Source organism: Hyaena hyaena, unplaced genomic scaffold (genome assembly GCF_003009895.1).
Source record: "Hyaena hyaena isolate Hyena2069 unplaced genomic scaffold, ASM300989v1 scaffold_814, whole genome shotgun sequence".
Taxonomy (NCBI): Eukaryota; Metazoa; Chordata; class Mammalia; order Carnivora; family Hyaenidae; genus Hyaena; species Hyaena hyaena.
Genome location: NW_024081445.1, coordinates 851533 through 872813, shown reverse-complemented (window position 1 = coordinate 872813; position 21281 = coordinate 851533). Strand labels below are relative to the sequence as shown.

General features: G+C 35.7%; 1 protein-coding gene across 1 annotated transcript in view; it reads right to left on the bottom strand.

Annotated features, from left to right (window-relative positions):
* Positions 1–874: 874 nt before the first annotated feature.
* The window catches only part of GABRG2 (gamma-aminobutyric acid type A receptor subunit gamma2), an 87005-nt gene continuing 66598 nt past the window's right edge, over positions 875–21281 (bottom strand). Inside the window, exon 7 of the mRNA XM_039219360.1 lies at positions 875–1053. Within this exon, the coding sequence (XP_039075291.1) occupies positions 875–1053 (179 nt within the window). The remainder of the gene's footprint in view (positions 1054–21281) is intronic.

Sequence of the window (21281 nt, the reverse complement as noted above, 5' to 3'; positions counted from 1 at the left end):
ATATTTAGTGTTTGCCTATTTCCATGATGTTAATACTTTCACCTTGGCTGACTTCAGGCTACCAATGTGATATCTCTCAATACAACATTTGGGAACACAATGAGCTCTTATGAGCTTGTGTGAGCAGCCCCAAAATATAACTGCCCAGACCAAAACAAAAGTCTGTTGAAATTATAAGTATGATTTTTCCCTAGTTAACTGAAATTTATTAAGAAAATTTACCAAAGAAAGCCAATGATGGTGATTAAGGAAAACTAGAACAAGAAAACTTTTAAACACTTTTTATAATGCTAGTTTTCTTCAAAATGAAATAATAGGGGCAGCTGGGTAGCTCAGTCAGGTAAGTGTTCGACTCTTGATTTCACTCAGGTCATGATCTCAGGGTCATGAGATTGAGAGCCCTGCATCAGGCTCTCTGTTGAGTGAGGAGCCTGGTTTAGATTCTCTCTCTCCATCTCCTGCTCACACACTCTCTCTCTTCCTCTTTTTTTAAAGATTTAAAATTTTTTTAATGTTGATTTATTTTTGAGAGAAAGAGAGAGAGAGACAGAGAGAGACAGCCTGAGTGCAGCAGGGGCAGAGAGAGAGGGAGACACAGAATCCAAAGACAGGCTCCAGGCTCTGAGCTGTCAGCACAGAGCCTGACATGGGGATCAAACCCATGAATGTGAGATCATGACCTGAGCTGAAGTCAGATGCTTAACCAACTGAGCAACACAGGCACCCCACTCTCTGTCTCTCTCTTAATGTGACATGACATGACATAACATAATATAACATAATGTAACAGCATTTCTATGTAATTGCTGACAGAAGTAAAAGCAAATCAACTTAGAAAGGGGAATGAAGATTATTGATATTGGTTACTGAAACACTAAAACACAAAGAAATGTGTCTTACCTAAAGAAGTTCTGGCTGGCACAGCATCCTTATTGATCCAGAAAGATACCCAGGATAGGACAACGATGAGTGTGCAGGGGATGTAGGTCTGGATGGTGAAGTATCCCATTCTTCTGCTCAGGTCAAAGTAGACAGACATGACCACATAATCTCCTGGAACAGAAAAAAGATAGCACCATGCTAAACCTTATTAAACTTGAAAAGCATTTAGAATGGAATGCTTTTAAATAGAATGGAAGCCCAGCAATAAACCCATGCTGATATGGTCAATTAGTCAATGACAAAGGAGGCAAAGAGGTCTCCAATAAATAGTGTTGGGAAAATCAGACAGCTACATGCAAAAGAATGAAACTGGATGGGTGCCTTATACTATATACAAAAATAAATTCAAAATGGTTTAAAGACTTGAATGTAAGACCTGATACCATAAAACTCCTAGAAGAAACATACGCAGTAAGTGCTTCAACATCAGTCTAAATAACATATTTTTGGACCAGTCTCAGGCAAGGAAAACAAGAACTAAAACAAATGAGATTATTCCAAACTGAAAAGCTTTTGCACAGTGAAGGAAAGCATCAGCAAAATGAAAAGGCAACCTGCTGAATAGAAGATGTTTTCAAATGATATATTTGATAAGAGGTTAATATCCAAAATATATAAAGAACTTACATAATACTAAAAAATCCAATTAAAAATGAGTGGTACTTGAAAAGGCATTTTTTCTAAAGAAGACCTACAAATGCCAAGAGGCACAAGAAAAGATGTTCAACATCACTAATCATCAGGGAAATGCAAATCAAAACCTCAGTCACACACCACTTCATACCTGTCAGACTTGCTATTATCAAAAAGACAAAAAAAATAAGTTATTGGAAAGGATGTGGAGAAAAGGCAATCACCCTTGTTTGCTGTTGCTGAGAAAATTATTCGGTGCAGTCAATATGGGAAACAGTATGGAAGTTCCTCAAAAAATTAATAATAGAAATATCATACAATCCAGAAATTCTATTTCTTTTTACCAAAAGGAAACAAAAACACCAATTTGAAGAAATATATTAATTCCTATATTTATTGCCACATCATTTACAATAGTTAAGATGCAGAAGCAACTTTAGTGTCCATCCACAGATAAATTGATAAAGATGTAATATATATACAATAGAATATTACTCCACCATAAAAACATAATTAAATCTTGCCATTTGTGGTACCATGGATGAGTCTAGAGGGTATAATGCTAAGTAAAATAGTCAGAAAAAGACAAATTTCACTTAGATGTGCAAACTAAAAAACAGAACAGAAACAGATTCATAGATACAGGAAACAAACTTTATTACCAGACTGGGGAGGGGTTGGGGGTAGGTGAAATAGGTAATGGTGATTAAGAGGTACAAACTTCTAGTTATAAAATAAATAAGCCATAGGGACGTAGTCAATAGTATTGTAATACTTTTGTATGGTAACAAATGGTAACTAGATGTATCATGGAGATCATTTTGCAATGTATAAAAATATCAAATCACAATGATGTATACCTAAAACCAATAGATTATTTTATGTCAATTATATTTCAGTAAAAATCTGCAAAGCATTTGAAAATAAGCATATACTGAATTTCCATGTTCACACATTTAAGAGTTCTGTACAAGGGGTATTTGAAAACTATCTTCTGTCCATTTGAGTTAAAACACAAGCAAACAAAAACTCAGATTAAGCTGATTTCTGATCCTTTCATAAGTATTGTGACTATGAGATGAAAAGAAACCTTTTGAGCATATTGACAGTATTTTCTTCCTTCAGGTGTTTCTTGATGGTGCCTTGTCTGCTTACTTAAATATATACAATATAAAACTTTTTGCTTGGGCGGGGGGGAAGGAAGGAAACAGTGCCTATATTGAACCCTAAGGTTTGTAACAACTTCCTCTTATTCTCAGAACCTTTTTCTATACAAGCCACAGGAGACTATGCTGGTGGTTGACGCCAGTAAATGTCTATTTTACTCAGTTTATAACCAAATTTCTATGCTGAGACATTTTTATCATGTTTCATTGAAACATATGGCTTTCCTTCATAACACTTACTGCAATTCTTAATTTCTCATTCATTTGCGTGTCTATTTTTATAATATCTGTCCTAGTAGAATTTATCTGCACAAGTTTACAAAGAGTGCCTATTTTAGCATACCATTACACTACCAGTACTCACATCCTATTTGACTCCAAATAGGTATTCAGTAACATTTGTTCAATAAATGATCAAAAGAAAAAATGATAAATTTTATCATTTATAAATTTAAACATAGAGGAGGGAAAACACAAAAAGCTATATTCTGGAACATTGGGTTAAAAAAGGAGTTTATGTAAATAATCCTGAGAGTAGAGTAATAGGGGAATCAAAGAATAACCACATGGCTATGCATAAGAACAATTTAATGTGACACAATTTGAAGTCTCTAATTTTTATTTATTTTTTTAAGAAAACATTTATTTATTTCCAGAGAGAGAAGGAGTGCCCCCAAGCAGGAAAGAGGCAGAGAAAGAGTGAGAGAATCCCAAGCAGGCTCTGCCCTGTCAGCTCAGAACCAACCCAGGCTCAAACTCACAAACCGTGAGACCATGACCTGGGCGGAAATCAAAAGTCGAATGCTCAGCTGACTGAGCCACCCAGGCACCTGTGAAGTCTCTCTCTCTTTTTTTTCTTTTTAAATCATTTTGCATGCATTGCTTTGAAAATTTCATGTTTTATGTTTTGTATGATTCCAAGTGAAATTTTAGGGAATTAAAATGGTTTAACTAGATTATACTATGGAAGCATATTTTAGTTACTATACATTTTCTTTATACTCTCAGAGAATATTAGTTTCCAAGACTGTCTGCTCTTGCAATGTGAGATGAACATGAGACCACTTCTCAAATGTTGTATTTTTTTTCTTTACTAAATTATAATTTGTCATAGAATACATAAAGAACAAAATCCAAATCCTGCATTTTGGTTTAATTATTTGGCTTTGTGCCAATGTTTCTCTACTTATTTAGGAGATTTAGATTTGATTTGAAAATCAAGTACTGTAGAAGCCTCTGACAGAAACAATTGATTTAGCAGAGTGAGTTATCAGTCCTCAGTCCATGTCTTCCATCCCAGTTGCAAGCGTGATTCTATACCCTTCCAAGCTGATGAGACAGGAAGCCCTCTTCGTTACTTCTCCAGGGAGTAATGACTCTCCCTTAAGTGGGGTTATGAAACCTCCTAACACTGCCTGTTGGTGGACTGATGTACCCTTATTTGCCCAAGTCAGGCTTGGTTAAGGCAGTGATAGTGACCCAGACACTAACTGGGAAATTCAACTTCCATTTGGCCTTGAGTTTCCTCTCAGAGATCAACAAGTAATCATTTTTAGCCACTATCCCTGAAAACATAAAGGTAGGGATATCTCATTGGTATTAAGCTTGATATATTGGTCTTGAATAGCTTATTCTTCTCTATGTTTATTTATCTGGATGACTTAAGCTCTCTAAAGTCATGGTATTTCATAAGTTAGTTTGGTCTCTGCTTTTCTAGTTTAGAATATAATAGACACAGGCTATGATTGTGGAGTAAAGACATTTAATTTGAGATTATCCTAGTAATGTCTGTCTTTTTCTTTCCTCTTTGATCAGAATATCAAAGGCAAATGCAAGTTCTCATATGTTAGATAGGAAAAACAAGGAGAGGTTTTCTTTTTAAATAATAATATTCAGTGGTACTATTTCTCCCTCTTTTCGGAGTCCTTGAGAGTTTTCTGCATATTTTAAACATGTGTTTAAGTGAGACTTTATAAATTATAATATTTTAAATATATCTAGACAATTTTAGTAACTTCGTTTTACTTCTTATCATGTAAGTGAATGAGAATCTACACTTTGGCCTTAATGATCTGATTCTTTTAAAGGTGAACTTTAATTTTGTCTCAAGTTAACAAGATAATTATCTCAACTCAATTCTCCACTTCCCTTTGGGTCTGAATCTAAACTTCCATAGCCTATTTATCTATCAATTTCTATTTTAAGGTAATAGCTTCTGAGCATCTTTCATCTTTGCCAGCAAATCCAAAGCTTTTCTACCAGTAGATTATGAATTCAAACTTGGGAACAGGCCATTTAAAAGCAAAGCAGCTTCACAGTGACAGCTTGATGTCTGTCTTATCTCTAAGGCCACATCCCTTTTTGTATTTTTAAAAACTCTGGGCCAAGGAGCCTATAAAATCAAATCCCCTGAAAGTGCCACATCAGTGATTCCTAAACCCAAAAGGTTTAAATGCCAACCAAGTCAAAAGTGGTTATTTCAGCCACTTCAAATATATTTCTTCTATTGATTTATTCTAACATATAATATTTAAAGTCATAGCATTTTATAAATTAGTTAAGTCCTTGTTTTTGTCCTAATTTAGAATATAATAGACACAAGCTATGATTGAAAATAGAGGACAGGATTTGAACAACATCCACTAAGGGTCCATTCTTTCTTTAGTTTTTTATAAGCTTCTTATGTTTGGTTTTAGCAAGAGACTATCAATGTCAATTAACAACGAATTCCATTTTTTTAAACTATGTTGTTAACCATATTAAACCTTTAAAATTCAGTGTTTATTAGGGTGTTTAGGATTTATTTCATATACAAAACTATTTTCTAAAACCTTCAAGATTCCATGGTAGAAAAGTCTTCCACCCCAATGAACACCTGAAATAATGAAAACAGTATTTTCTGGTTACCTACCATACAGTAATGAGGACCTACTATATAGAGAGACTGGGACTGAATGATTTGCATATAATATCTCAACATCACCAACACCTTGTCAGGACAGTGAATAAAACAAAGACTTCACTTTGTTCCTCACTCATGACTCTTACTCCACTTAAATATCATTGAATAGAGTATATATTATTCTACTAGATTGACTTGAAGGCATAATTAGTGCTACGCTTTTCTTTACATTCTTTTCTTTAAATCAACAAACATTTTGAATCACTGATATGTATAGAGCATTCTATTAGGGAATGTGAAGATTAAGACCAATGGAATCTCATAACTGATTCTAAATTAAATAGATTAAGTGGGGACAAGAAAATTTTCTTCTGACTACAATTCAGATCTAGACATGTATTGAGATAATGCATTAGATTTAACTCTATCACCCTTCATTATATACTTGAATCTGTGGTATCCTTCTCTGCCGTTGCTTTTGACCACAGGAAAGAAGGAGAGTTGGTTGGCTACATTTTTATTTGGGGATTTTTTAAATTAGATCTGTACATCACCTCACAAAAATAAATTTAAAATAGACTTAAGATCCAAGCATGAATATAAATTCTACACAAGGAAAAACTACAAGAGAGTATCACTATAGTCTTACTGTGGAAAAGGCATAAAACCTAAAAAGCATAATGGAAAAAATTTACACATTTAGCATGTAAAAGTTAGAACTCATGGGGCACCTGGGTGGCTCAGTCACTTAAGCATCTGCCTTTGGCTTATGTCATGATCTCACAGTTAATGGGTTCAAGCTCCGTGTGGGGCTCTGTGCTGACAGTTCAGAGCTTAGAGCCTGCTTCAGATTCTGTGTCTCCCTCTCTGTCTCTCTCTACCCTGCTCATGCTTTGTCTCTCTCTTCCTCTGTCTCTCAAAAATAAAGCATTAATTTTTTTTTTTTTTTTTGAAGTTAGAACTCCTGTATTATAAAGAAAGCTTTAGGAGTGTCTGGCTGACTCAGCTGGTGGAACAATGGGACTCTTGATCTTGGGGCTGTGAGTTTGAGTCCCAGATTGGGGGTAGAGTCTACTGATAGATAGATAGATAGACAGACAGACAGACAGATAGAGATACATACATACATGCATACATAGACAGCTTAACATTTTTTTAAAGAATGCTTTTCGTAATTTTAAAAGGCAAAATACCATAATTGAATAATCTATCACCAAAATAAGAAACCCAAGGCTAATATCACCAATAAATAAATAATTCCCATTAATCATTAAGAAAAGAAACCCAAATTTTTAAATAGGTCAAACAAATGAATGGTGAATCAACGGATACATGAAGATTCTCACCTTTGGTAGTGATCAGTGAAATGCCAAGTAAAACCATTTTATTTTCAGCCCATTACATTGGGGAACAAATAATTTCCAGTATAGACAAGATGTAAACAAAGAGAGCTGCACACTCTAGGAGGGGGTTTACTTGATTTTTTGAAACATAATCTGGAAATATCTTTTTAAAAATATATTTAACTTCATGATATCTATAATAAACACTGCCCACCCCCAATATGCTTTGTTAATATTGCCTTTGAAATGGCATGAAGTTTTCTCCAGGTTTGTTGTGTGCTCAAAAGAATGAGTAGAATACCTACTCCTTGGGCAGAATCATAGTCCCTGAGTTTACGGAGTCTAGAGCATTGTGGGGAAGTGATGACTTTCACATTTAAATGGCAAATAGCTGCTAACTTCTATACATGCCCTTCCCATGTGTTTCTGGACCCATCGCCTGCCCACCATTCCCTATGATGGCTGAAGCTCCTATTAACTCTCCTGGAATTGCATTCAACATTCTTCCAGCAACTAGATCCTGTGGGGTCAGGGAAAGGGAAACATGGCTAAACTGTAATCCTTGCCTTCAAAGACTCCTCAGACTAAGAAAGACCTATGGATATAGCATTACTATTCAATGGCAAAGGGCTCTAACAAAACATATACATGATAACATACCATGATTTTTTAAAATTTATTTATTTATTTTGGGAGAGTGCACTTTCCTCCAGGGGAGGGTCAGAGAGAGAGAGAGGGAAAGAGATAACCCCAAGCAAGCTCTGTGTTGTCAGCATGGAGCCCAAAATGGGACTCCATTTCATCAACCATGAGATCATGACCTGAGCCTAAATCAAGACTTGGATGTTCAATTGACTGCATTACTCAGGTGCCGTTTCAATACCATAATTGAGTTTCTGGCAAGAAAATTTCTGAGAGTTCTGCATAAATAATTCTAATCTTTGGAAGCCTTAAAGAGATCCATGTTCCTCCTCATAGAAAGTCCAGACCCCTTAGTCTGGCATGGGAGATTGTCTGTAATCTGAATTTAACCTAAACCTTTCTCATTATTCCCTTCATGTTCATTAAGTCCTAGACAAAGTAAATTAAATATTTTTCACTTCACACTTCTATGATTTTTCTGTCTTTATTCTTTCTGACCTCCTCTGTCTATGATTCCTAGCTCATCTCCTTGCTCCTTTTCCTCATTCCCAGTTCCCAAATCTCCCAACACTACCACACACACATGCTCTGTACTATGACTAGACTTAAACAAAATTCAAAAATCTATTCCCCCAGTTCATGAAGGGCATTTCAAGTGCTCAGTAATTACATACAGTTACACAACTGTAGTTGTGATAGTACAGATTATAGAAAAGCTACTTCATTTTGGAAAACTCAGTTGGACAGTGCTAGTTTAGGCCAATCTTTCTAAAATTTATTTCTGCTATGCCATTCCCTTCATGTGTCTCAGTATACAATCCATACTGCTTAATATACAATATAACATGTGCTTCTGGTCCATTTTACCTTGATCCACACTGAATAATCCCAGCTGTATCTCATACCATTTTTCATCTCTCCATTTAAAACCCATCCAACCTGATTTACTTTCTACTCTGCCAAGGGGTACTACTCATTCTTGTGTCTTCATTTGCCCTATGTTACCTCTAATTTTTGGAATACTTCCTGTTCCTTTGATCATGTCACACACATCTACATTCCTCTAAACCCTTCAATAAGTGTTCATTGATATCATTATACACTAAAATCCTTTAAATTGTCCTTTAAGACTTTGTATGGTCTTTCCCCTGACTCTAGCCTCTAACCTTATCTTAAAAAGAATTCCTATACTCCAGCTGGGGTTCTTATGATTCCTTAAATGGCCATGCTACTTCTTGCCTTAGGATATTTTCACATGCTGATTCTCTTGGCTAAAATTCCAATATCCCTATTTTATTTAATTTCTCCATTCTTTATTCAAATGTCCATTAAATTATCCCATCATCAAAGAAACCCTTAATAGAGCTAATGTCTTCAGTAAAACCTCATAGTATATATGACAATGAGAGACCTGATCACAATTCAAAATATATGATTGGTGTGAATGTTGGATTACAATCTATAATTAGTTCACTAGTTCCATGAGGGAAGTAGGTATACCTACTTACCTATTTTAGTCACAGCATCTGGTATAGTGCCTGGTACACAGAAGGAGTTCAACAATTATTTGTTAAATGAATAAATGTTTTAGCTTTGAAAGCCATGCAGAAAATCTTGTGTGAACTCTATACCAAAAACATTTAAGAACAAGGCAGAGATCACCATGAGCTTTTAAAATATTAAACTTTCATTTTAAGTATTTAAATGAAATCATTTAAAATCATTTTAAAGATTTTAGAAATGATTGCTTCTGGAAATATTTTTGGTGGATACCTTGCTGAACTTAATCCCCAGAATGTGAATATAAGGTCACAGTGAGCTGTTAGCAATCTTAACTGCTTGCCAAGAAGAAAAAGGGGCAGGAAATCAGTTATTTTAGAGTGACCACATTATGCTTATTAAAAAAATCAATTGGTGATTTGAGTTTCTCAGCCAGATCCAATTAATGAGAGAAGAAAACAAAGGGCTTTGGCTGTTGAAACAGATCAATCAGTTTTCTCTATTAAGTCTAATGGTGTGTTTTCATTTCTAAACTTCACCATTTTTATTTTGTCTATTATTTCTTTAAACTCACATGTTGAAAAAAATAGCAATTTGAAAAATTACAATGGAAAATTAAAAGTATAATTTATAATTTTTTTAATTTTTTCTAAGCTAAATCTATCTTTTAAAGACCTCATCTGACTTCTCCACTGAGCAAAGAGAGCATAGGATTGTGGTGAAGACCAGGTACTTCAAGTTAGATTCCCCAGAAGCAGAGGTAGAGTCAATAGAGTCAAGAATTCCTGCCGGGGTGAGTGACTTGTGGTTTTAACTTTTAGAAAAAGTGGAGTGAGAGAAGGAAGCAAGAACTGGCAGTGGGGGGTGGGGGGAAGCTAAGCATAGATTTGTTTCAGCTTAAGGAGGAAAGCTTCTAGGAGATTCTGGAACAAAGCGCACCACAGAGTTAGTGCCACCTTGACACAGGAGCAGCAGTCATCTGTACTCTGTAGCCTGAAGTGGAACGGTTATAATCTTCTGGTTAAGATGGTTCTATTTTGGTCTAAGGCAATTCTATAGAGAAGGAACAGTGGTAGGTTGTCAGCAGGCAACCCATCCAGCACCTGGAGGATGGGTACACCATTTCAGAGAAGATGGGAAGGAGGGGGCATCAACAATGTGTGCTACAAGGACTGTGATGTCAGACTGGCTTGATTCAAATGTCCTAGACTGTCACTAACTGGTTGTGTGATTTGGGGAAAGTGCCTTAACTCTCTATCAAGTTCCTTATGTATAAATTAGGGATAATAAGAAAATTCACCTCATACAGTTATTGTGAACCAAATGAGTTAATGCATGTAAAGTGTCTGATATAATTCCTGGCACATAATAAATGGTCCATTAATATCATTTACTAGTACCAAATAGCATAATCTATGTAATATTATTAACACCATTCTGGGATATGTAAGCATAGAAGAAATAGTACTCAAAGTCCAAAAGAGAACTGCTTAGGAAGGGCCCAAGAATTTATCTATATCAACCAATTTTTTCCTCTTAAAGATTGGGCAACTGAGATTCATCAAAGAAATTCCATGTTTTATCCAAGAAAACAGAGCTATCTAGTGGCAGACCCCGAACTTCTGCCTCCCAAAGCAACACTCTTTTATAGTAAACAGCCTGTTCATTTGAGGTATTGAGCCAATAGCTAGGATCATTGAAATAAAGTAAAAAGCAAACACACAAATAGGAAGTCAAGCACTTATTGAATGTAGTTAATACAGAAAGCTGGTTTGGATAACTGCGGGCCCCCAACCACAAAGAGAAAAATTCCTTTCATTTTCTCTTGAACCTTATATGATAGGCAAATTACTTTTAGGAGGTTAGAAACTTTAATAGAGATTTCCTCCTGAAGAATAGCTTTAGATAGAAGGAAGCTTAATATTTATAAACCTTCCAGAGATGAGTGGTTTTCTCTAGGTTCACCCAGTGAACCTAAATGTTTGCTACTATCTCAGTTCTCTGTATTTCTGTCCTAGAAAATTCTCTTTACTAGTGTAAACCACTTCTCTTCCCTACCTTCTGAAGAAGCCACCACAGTTTCTTAGCTCATTGTGACCTTTTGTAATGCAATTCATTCTTTTGGGTCCATTATCAAATTCCAACAATGTAGCAAATAAATTCACCTTGGGATTTATACAAATAAAACAACTCTGGCTCAGAATTCTAAAGCTGAAGATACAAATAAATGTATTTGCCACTTTGATCCATCCAAAAAGAATGCAATTTCTCAACATAATTAAATCTAACTCCTACAGACATCTGACTAGATACTAAAACATGTTTTATGTAAGTGCAGTATAGGTTGTGGTAGCAGGAAATATACTGAATACAGTCCCAGATTTCAAGTTACTAGTATTGGCACTAACAAAGTGCAGAGATAAGGACCAGTTGCTTACATTCTCCCAGTAAAATAGACATAATCATACCTATTGCTAAGGCTGTTGTGAAAAACACCATTGCTAATTGCTTTGTAATATTTCAGCAACCGTTGTTTTGCAAAATAGCTTCTATGAAATTGGTAAGTAAGCTTCCTCTTCAGGTGATATATTTATTTTTTATCCTTTGTTAAAAGACTACTTGCAACCATCAGGAATAATAGTAAGGCATTCAGTCTCATTCTTGTGTATATGAACATCAGCGTACCCATGAAAATCATTAATACTATCGTCTTAACATAGGTCACAGATATATGTCACAAAAATCATCTGTTCAACTTGAAACTGAAGTATGGATTAATTATTTATCAATGGCTTGGTAGTCAAAGGTTACAAAATATCTTTTTATATCTGGTTACTCCTGTGTGGAGTATTACTGTGACACGATCGGATCTCCTAATTTATCTCTTTGAGAAGTCCCATTGTAGGGGAGATTTTAAAATGTGAATTCATGTTCCACGCAGCTCTCATGGCTCTAATCTGCTGACTGGAAATATTGTCAACAGCTCAGGAGAGAGATACCCATAAGAAGCACATACTACAGTATAGTTAAATCTGTCAACTTGAATAAGAAAATTAAACTGGCTTAATAAAAGTATCACTGGATAGTTGAGAAATCTAAGAAGAATAGCAGTTGTTTACTTCCAGTCAACCACAGGTTAAGTGCTCAATGAGGAAGGACTTTATGCTACTTGTAATTAGAGGTTATAATTGATTTGTCATAGTCCTAATCCCAGGGCCACAGCAAAGGTGTCAATATGTTACATTTTGCCATCCTGACATATATATGATGATACTACACTTCACAGAGGAATAGAATACAAATTCTATTTGTGACCCGCAGAAAGAAGCAAGATTTCCCAATATGAAAGGCAAAGCCACAGTTCTGTTTGTGAAGAATGGAGTCTTAAGCCATGGGCAGTCGTAGTTTCCTCTATTTTCCCTCACCTATTAAATAGGAATTTCCACCCTTTTCAAAAACACTGGAAAAAAAAGATTCCACCCTTTCTTCTGCTTCATTCATTCTGTTGTCTGATGGGCAAAACTGAGACACATGCTTGTTTAGGTGTTTCCTTACTGGATAGAGCTAATAATTTCTTGCACCTGTTCTCCATTTGGTAAGGTCTCCTAAGTCAAGCCAAGAACTAATTTTTAGAGGTTAATCTAGAGGTTTGTTCACTCAGTCCCTACTTTAGGTACCCAATTGTTGCCAGCCAGCTATTATAAGCTGGCTAAGTAATTGGTCTTGTACACCAACTTATCTTCTGAGTTGGGTAATTCCAAAGTTAGATTTGTATTAGAAATTAGTAAGAATCCCAACTGTGATTTCAAACTTATCTTCCAAATCAATGCTACCAGCAATAAAGATGGTATTAGAATTCTATCTGTTGGATTTATGAATCTATTTCACAAATGATTTCAAAATCAGGACGCAAAGAGGAAAAGGTTTTAATGACTTTAATTCAAACCCAGAAAACTGTTCTGGTGAAATAAACATGTCAGTAGAAACACTGTAATTTCTTGTTTTTATTCATTTGATGGGCCTGGCATAATTTTGTGTTTGAAGCCAGACCTGATTAATCTAATCCAGGCACTGACATTTTCTTAAAGAAAAGACTCCAGAGCAGTTGAGAAACCTAATGTTATCAGAACACCAAGCTTTCTAAACCAGCTTTGAAAGCAGCTGGAAAAAGAACATCCAAACTCAGGCAACTGCAGGCAATGGTTGCAAAAGGTCAAATCACAAAATGTTCCCCAAGATGTCAAATCACTCCTGGGGATACTCTGCAAAATTATAAGCTTAAAAACTTGACCTCACTTGCTCTTTGTTCTATGCCCAAACAGTCAATTTTAAAGCAGTCCACCCCCAACCCGTGCTGATATTCTCTCACCGAGGAAGTTTTACATTTTGTGATATTCAAGACAATTTTTAAGATGTCTGTTAAAAATTATTACTAATATATTTTTTAAAACTCTGTAAATTATATCAAACTACATAGAGTTCTCAAACACTCAACTTCTCTGAAAAAGGAAGCTTTATTCTGGTAGGGGAAGTACTGGACTCAAAGTCAGCAGACCTATACTCTAATTCCTGCCTGTTTATGATCTTCTATGTGACCTTCGGTAAATCCATTTTCCTTTCTGTTTTTTTTTTTTTTTGTCTTTTTGAAAAATAAAACTAATTCAATTAGATAATGGGTCTTGTGGAGACCTTACATAAAATATTAATTATTATTTTAATATTAAGTTTATTATTAGGGGATATTTAAATCTGTATAGTTGAATCATATATTCAAATTTCACCATCAGGAGTTCTAAAATTTATGAAAAATGAAGAAATGAGATATTTGACAAAAAATAAAATAAAAACCGGCTATTTCTTAGTTTGACATTAATTTGCTCTATAACCTCAAGCAGGTTTCTTAACTTGTCTGGTCTCAGCTTTAACACATGGAGAAACAGGGCTAATAGTCTTCCTTACCTACTAAAATTCTAGTGAAAGTTAAGTGGAATGATTGCTGTAGAGTGTTTATAACAGGGACTGAGGCATCATAGGTCTTAATAAATGTTACTGAACTTTATTATCATTTTTTTTCCTTTTCCTAATGTTTTCACTGATAACAGAGGGTCTTATGACCTTCAGAAACTAGTTTGTTTATATCAGAGCTGTTTGTTTTGATTTGTATCTACAATAAACATCGTTTTTCTCCACCATTAGGAAGTCAAATCTTAGTCCCATTCCTTCCTCCCCTGGTTTTAAATGTAAGAATTCTATAGCTGTACACCTGACAGAACCTCTTTTCTAGCCCTGTGATGGCCTTGGAGTCAAAGACAAGAGAGCAGAACACTATCGTCTTCCTTCCCCTGAAAAGATTCTACCACAGACTTAAAACTTAAGAAGGGCACAGTATACCAGGATATAAGAATGCCCCTACCAGGGGTCAGCAGGCCTTGTAGTCAATATGTGACACTACCCACTGAAGACTCCACCCCAGGGCTGGTGGGATGACATGTGTCCTGCCTCTACTCAACTATTAGTCATCTACTTTTATACACCAGAAAGCCCTTGTTGTCACTTGATTAATAATGGAAAGTAATAGGGGTGCATGGGTGGCTCAGTCAGTTAAGCATCTGACTTCAGCTCAGGTCATGATCTCACGGTTTGTGGGTTCGAGCCCCGAATTGGGCTCTGAGCTGACAACTAGCTCAGAGCCTGGAGCCTGTTTCGGATTCTGTGTCTCCCTCTCTATCTGACCCTCCCCTGCTCAGTCTCTCTCTCTTTCTCTCTGTCTCAGAAATAAATAAAACATTTAAAAAATAAATAAAAGAAAGTAATATAAAGATTTGAAAAAGCATGCAACCACAACCATTTTCTGATTATACTGGGATTCATATCTCAAGGCTTTTTTGCTTTATATGTCAGAGAATAAATTCTAGCATCAACCTGATTCCAATGGAGTGTTGTGTCTCTTTCACTTTATGAAGACAGTCTAGATCACAGGATTGATGCTCAGCATTCTCTGTCCACAGGGAAGATAACCAATTGTGTTTTTGAGCAAAATGGACCTCTGGGAGCAAATGTTCTGGGAGAGAAATCATGTGAACCACTGTATGTGGGTATCAGCCTCCTATGTGGCTTCTGCTATTGCAGAATTGATACAAGAGATTATTAAAGGTGCTCCAAGTCTTTTCCTTTTTTTTAAGTTGGCACTTGTTTTATTTTCACAGATGGTATTCGATGTCTAATTAGCATCAAGAACAATGGTGTAATGCTCTGCTCACCAAAACTGAAAGTGTCTTTGGCCTCATTATATAGGGAGTTTTCAGTACTTTCATTGCTGAATTAGAATTTGGATTTGATCCTAGGGTGTCATAGCTAAAAGAGAATTTAGAGATCAGGCCAGTTTCTTCATTTTTCAGATGAGAAAGTAAAACTCTGAGGAATACCAGAGCTTGCCAAAGGTTACACCACAGAACTTTCACCAGAAGCTAGGTCTCTCAATTTACCCTCAAGAGCTTTCTTTTCATTAATTCTGTCATTTGAATAACTAAACTTCGAGTTGTAAAATTGATGTATGGTTTTATGTATTAAGGATTTAATTAGAGGTTCTTTTCTCTCCTTTCCCTTGCTTAAGTTCCTAAATAAACTTCAGAGTTAACCAATTCTTTCTGTGGAGTAACTGCTTTTATGATTTACAAATAAGAAGAAAAAATATTAATTGTAGATGGCTGTTATTTGCCACGCACTATTGTTGTCTCATCATTGAGGCAACAACTTCTTGTCAGCCGATCACAAGAGATTTCTCAAGGAGAATTTGATGTTGATATTAATAAAATTGTTGCCTACTTGGAATCTGGTGTTTAAATAATGGCGAATTGAGATCCCTTGCTTCCCTTCTATAACCTCCTTGGCAGGAAGAAAAAAACATCACTCTTTTTTTTCCACCAGCTTTTAAAGGATGTGCACTTCGTAGAATTTATTAACGTTAATCTATAGCTCCTTTGGCCCAATCAATTCTTTGACAACATATTGGATTTGGTGGCATGTAAAGGTACTTAGAAAAATTTTGAAACCCAGTTTTCAAGCTATAGGATATTAAAGAGTTGAAAACAGCTGCTTTAAGCTAAATACAAGTATATTTAATCTTTACAGTGGTAGGAAAGTTACTCTTGGTTATGTTTTAAGACCTTTGACTCTGCAAAAAGAGATCCCTCACTTGTTTGCCATTTGGTGAACAATCTGCAACCTGCCTCAAATTCAAATTCATGAAGCTTACATATAGTTCATCTTTTTTTTTTTTTTTTTTTATTTGCTCAGTTTCTTTATTTCCTTTTTTTTTTTATTGTCAGGTTGGTTTCCATATAACACCCAGTGCTCATCCCCACAAGTGCCCCCCTCCATGCTCATCTTTTTTTTAAGCTAAAAAATTTTAATTTAATTAGTAATTAAATGTGTATCTCAAACGGAATTATTGAAGACATACTTATACTAGTCATACAATTAAGAGAAGGAATAGGAACCAGCCTGCTAAAATAACACATCTATGTTATACATCAACATGAATGTCAAATATATCTCCAATTCTTCTCAAGAGTTAAATACCAGACAAGCTAGAAGCAGAAAAATTTTGCTAAAACACACACACACACACACACACACACACACACACACACACACACCTAGATGCACATGACAAGCTTAGACCCTCAAAAGACAGATAAAAATTGGAAAAGTAAAACAAATACAAAAAATTGGTCAAACTTCTCAGGCATACTAAATTTTATCAAATATGTTGTACCAAGACATTTTAGAAAAGTGAAGTATTAAACTATACTTAGTAAACATATACATCTATTTTCATAATTATTACAGATTGACTTTAATATACTTGAATAAAGAATGATCTAAGAGCTGTGCTGACTAAATATAAGGTAAGGAAAGCAGGCATCCCCAGTCATTCTTTGCATGAATATGAAGTCTACCATTTCATGCAGACTCACACCAAAATTTATTGGGGTAAGTTTTACTTCCAAGGCAGATTCTTTTCATGTAAGATCATAAAAATACAACACAATGCGATGAGCCCAATTTAGAAATTACGTGAGGCAGCCACTATTAACACAGCTCCCAATGAGGGACAAGCTAAATCTGATATCACCAGGGCTCATTATGGGAGCAGAATAATCAAGTACAAGGAACTAGAACAGTCTGAAAATAGGAAACATCATGCCCTAACAGTCATTCAATCAAGGTTGATTTGATTGTTTTGATGACTATAATAATCTATGTGAGAAATCCAAAATGAGTGTGAAGAGTTCAGGGTCGTGTACATGCACAGAGTGCTCAGAGCTTAGTTAGAGCCATCTCTACAAAAGCTAAAGAAAACATTTCTTGAAATGGAACTTAGGGGTAGATATGTTTTCAAAGAACAATGGTTACTTTTTAAAGAAATGTTGATATTTAACTTTCAAATATGAAATTAAAAATGTATAACTGAGTGCAGGATACATCTGAAGTAAATTAGAGCCTTGATTTCCTAGTAGCGTAACTGAGACTGTGTGAATTTAAAAACTGTTTCGGATTTTATGAGCACACTAAATTTTTGATAGAGAATAGCAATCTTTAACTGACTTTGGCCAAAATGAACTACCAAAGACCTGAACTGAGAGAGCCCCCCATGGCCAGGAGCTGGATATGCAGATGGAAAGGGGTTCACTAACTGCCCAAAGACCCCAACTGCCTTTTGACCTCACTATCCAATGAGCCTAGAACATTTTTAGTAGGAAAGCCTTTTTTTATAAAAGGCTTTATATTATTGGGCAATACTGAGACAAAGTGAAAACTTGTTTAGGACTACACTTTTACCATATTTTGGATATTTTAGGGCTACTCCTTTACTACTTATTTTTGGCTGTTACCAAATTAAAATCTCTGAAACAAAAGAACACTTACTACAGGGTTCAAAGGTGTCCTCTACAGCTCATCTTTTGTAGAAAGACATAAAAAAATGTGGTGACATAAACATTCCATGTACCCCTTCATTGCTCCTCTACAGAGTCTGACCACTGTTCTTGTTAAGAAAAGACACTGATAAAGAACAGAATGCAAACAAATTCTCTTTGTTTCTAATTCTAGAGGAATTACTTTAAAAAATTATTATTACTTATAAGTCAGGCAGAGAAGGACAAATATCATATGTTTGCACGTATAGGAGGATTAGGAGGAACTTGACGGAGGAACAAGGGGGAGAAGAAGGGCGGAAATGGTGGGGGAAAGGGAGAGAGGCAAACCATGAGAGACTCTTGAATGCTGACAAAAACTGAGGACTGATGGATGTGGGGGGGAGGGGGGGTGGGCATGGAGGGGGGCACTTTGGGGATGAGCACTGAGTGTTATGTGGAAACTAATTTGACAATAAACTATTTGTAAAAAAAATAAATAAAATAAAATAAAATTAACATGGAAAAAAATAAAAATAAATAAAAATAAAAAAAATTAAAAAAATAAAAAATTATTATTACAAAGTAAGTGAAATATGTACTAATAGAAAGAGAGAATGCATATAGCTTAGACTTTAGAACTAGAAGACATCTCAAAGATAATCTAATCCAGCTGTAACTGAAGCTCAGGGTTAAAAATGATACATCCAATCTAAAATTTTGAATTCCAGGAGCTTGATTCTCAATTTCCATGGCAAATTTCCATTAAAAGTGTTGCACATATTTTTTGCTGCATACCCTGGCAAAATAACACAATAACCAAGACCACAAAAATATTCAATTCTATATATCAACTTGTCAATACCTGCATCTTAGAAATGAAGAACGTAAACCCCTCACTTCTTAACCTTCCTCCCAGAGAACTGGGAGCTATTAGTGATCCTCTGTCATAGGCTACTATGTGTAATTTGGCGTAAGAGGGAGAAGAGAGGAGAGAAAGGAACTTGGTGTTGGAGAAAATTGATTATCTGCCTGCTGGGAGCTGAGCTTGGAGCAGCAGCATTTTCCCAGTACTTATGTTTCCTCTCTACATGTCACAAGAAGGGAAACCAGGGCAGTTCTTGCATTGTTCCTTGAAGAGCTGTGGCATGCTATTATGTAAAACAAACCCAGACAAGGGAAGGGATGCCAACAAACAGTCTCTCCACACTTAGTCAACTGTCCTCCAGGGAGGGACTGACTGTCTCTCTGCCTCCAGGAGTAAAATAATGCCACTTGCTGAATGTAGGTTGAATGACCAAGATGAAAATCTGAGCCAAAATCAATCCACCTCCTCACTGTATCTCAGCCAGGGAAGAGAATTCGGGAAAGATAAGCAGGAGAGATACATGGCTTGGCATGTAGCCATGTTCTTTAATCCCCAGGAAAGAAATAGCATTCAGAAGGCTAGACCAGTAGCTGCAAGAAAAACATGGTTTTCCCTTTTTCTGGTTAATTCTGAGGATCTAAGCAAAAGCATGATAAAGGCTGAAATTATATCTTCCTGTTTTCCATTTCTCTGGTCTTTTCCTCCTGATGCTGCCTGTCCCATGCAGCCAAAGATGTCCTTCCTGCCCCCTGCCCAACTTCATACAGGACCTTGCCTGACATGCTTGCCATAAGCAACCTCTGTGTTCTAATTAAGTTTATGCAATGAAAACAGTGTGGACTTTGAAATCAAATCTGGATATACACCTTAACTCTAGTTCTTACTAGGTATACATCTTTAGGTAAGCTACTTAACTCCTTGGAAAATATTTCTTCATATCTACATTAAATTCTTTTTTGTGTTAAATTCCCTCCCTTCTGACTGACCTGGTAGAAAGGAAGACACCATAATAGACCAGGTGTCTAATGATTATCTTTCCTAACAGCATTTGAATTGGATAGGAGATTCCTATAGACACAATGCTTTAACTCAGTAGACAAGATTTTCAAAAGTGGGATTTCTGGGATTCATGAGCCCAGCCTCATATTCAGAGCCACTGAAATTAACTGAGAAGGCTGACAGTCTAATCCACCATTAAGGCAAAACCTCAGTATTCCTCATGTTTGGAGGCATGAGCTTCCAATGATGGTTGGATTACATGATAGATAAAAATAGTCCCAATTCTATAATCTTACAAAAATCTTAGATTTAGTCATAAATCCTAAAAGGATTATATAGATAATTAGAGAGATAATAATATGAACCTAGAATAACCTTAATTTTTTGAGCATAGTTTTAATTTTGAAGGAAAATCCATTTACTCCAAATATCTAAAGTGCATGCAATAATGAAGATTTCCATGTGAAGAAAAATGACATTTATGTTCAAACCACACACTTTGTCAGTGTGTGGAGATTTGATGAATTTGCTAAAAACAATCCTTAACATGAATCCTGGAGCTTCAGGCAATCATGGTCTCTTAATCTCTATTACTTATGTGTTTGTACTTACTTTTTTTCCTCTCTTATCATATCTTAATAATGCCACTGTTGAATTCTAACAATGGTAGGTTTGCAGAGGTAAGATGTCTGGGAATTACCTCTGAAATTTTGGAACTGTAAGTTTTCAAAAGTTAAGGAAGACTACTATTGGAAGTTAAATATATTTATAGTAACCAATATTTATGAACATTTGCTATAAGCTACTCCCAGTGGGAGGAACTGAAAATGCACGGGTGAATGAGAAGTTCTCAGTTCACAAAATGCCATTCATGTATAATGAGAAGTAAACAAGAAATTCATGACACTGTCACAAGTGCCACAAAAGAGGAGAATGAAGGAAGAGAAATGCAAACATTGTCAGGGGTTACCTCATCTCAACTGAAGGACATGAAAGGACAGAAAGAGTTGTTAGGTGAAGAATCCAAGAAAATGCTATGTAGAAGAAAACAGCAAGTGCAAATTCCCTGAGGCATGTGAGAGCCTGAAATATTTGGGAAACTACAAACAGTTCTGTGGGCATAAGGTAGAGCTTCAGGATTGAGTGAAGAAGGCAGAGAGGGAATGCTTGGAGAAGCTGATATTAAGGCTCACATATGTTATGTGAAGGAATTTCGAATTCTACCTGAGAGCAATGAACATCATTTCCTAGGCCTTCTGCCACCATTATCAGGATGAATAGGGAAATCTCATGATAACATTTGCCTTCTCCCTAAGTTTCAACTCTATTTAAAGGTTTCAGGTATAATCTCACCCACCCACAATAGAG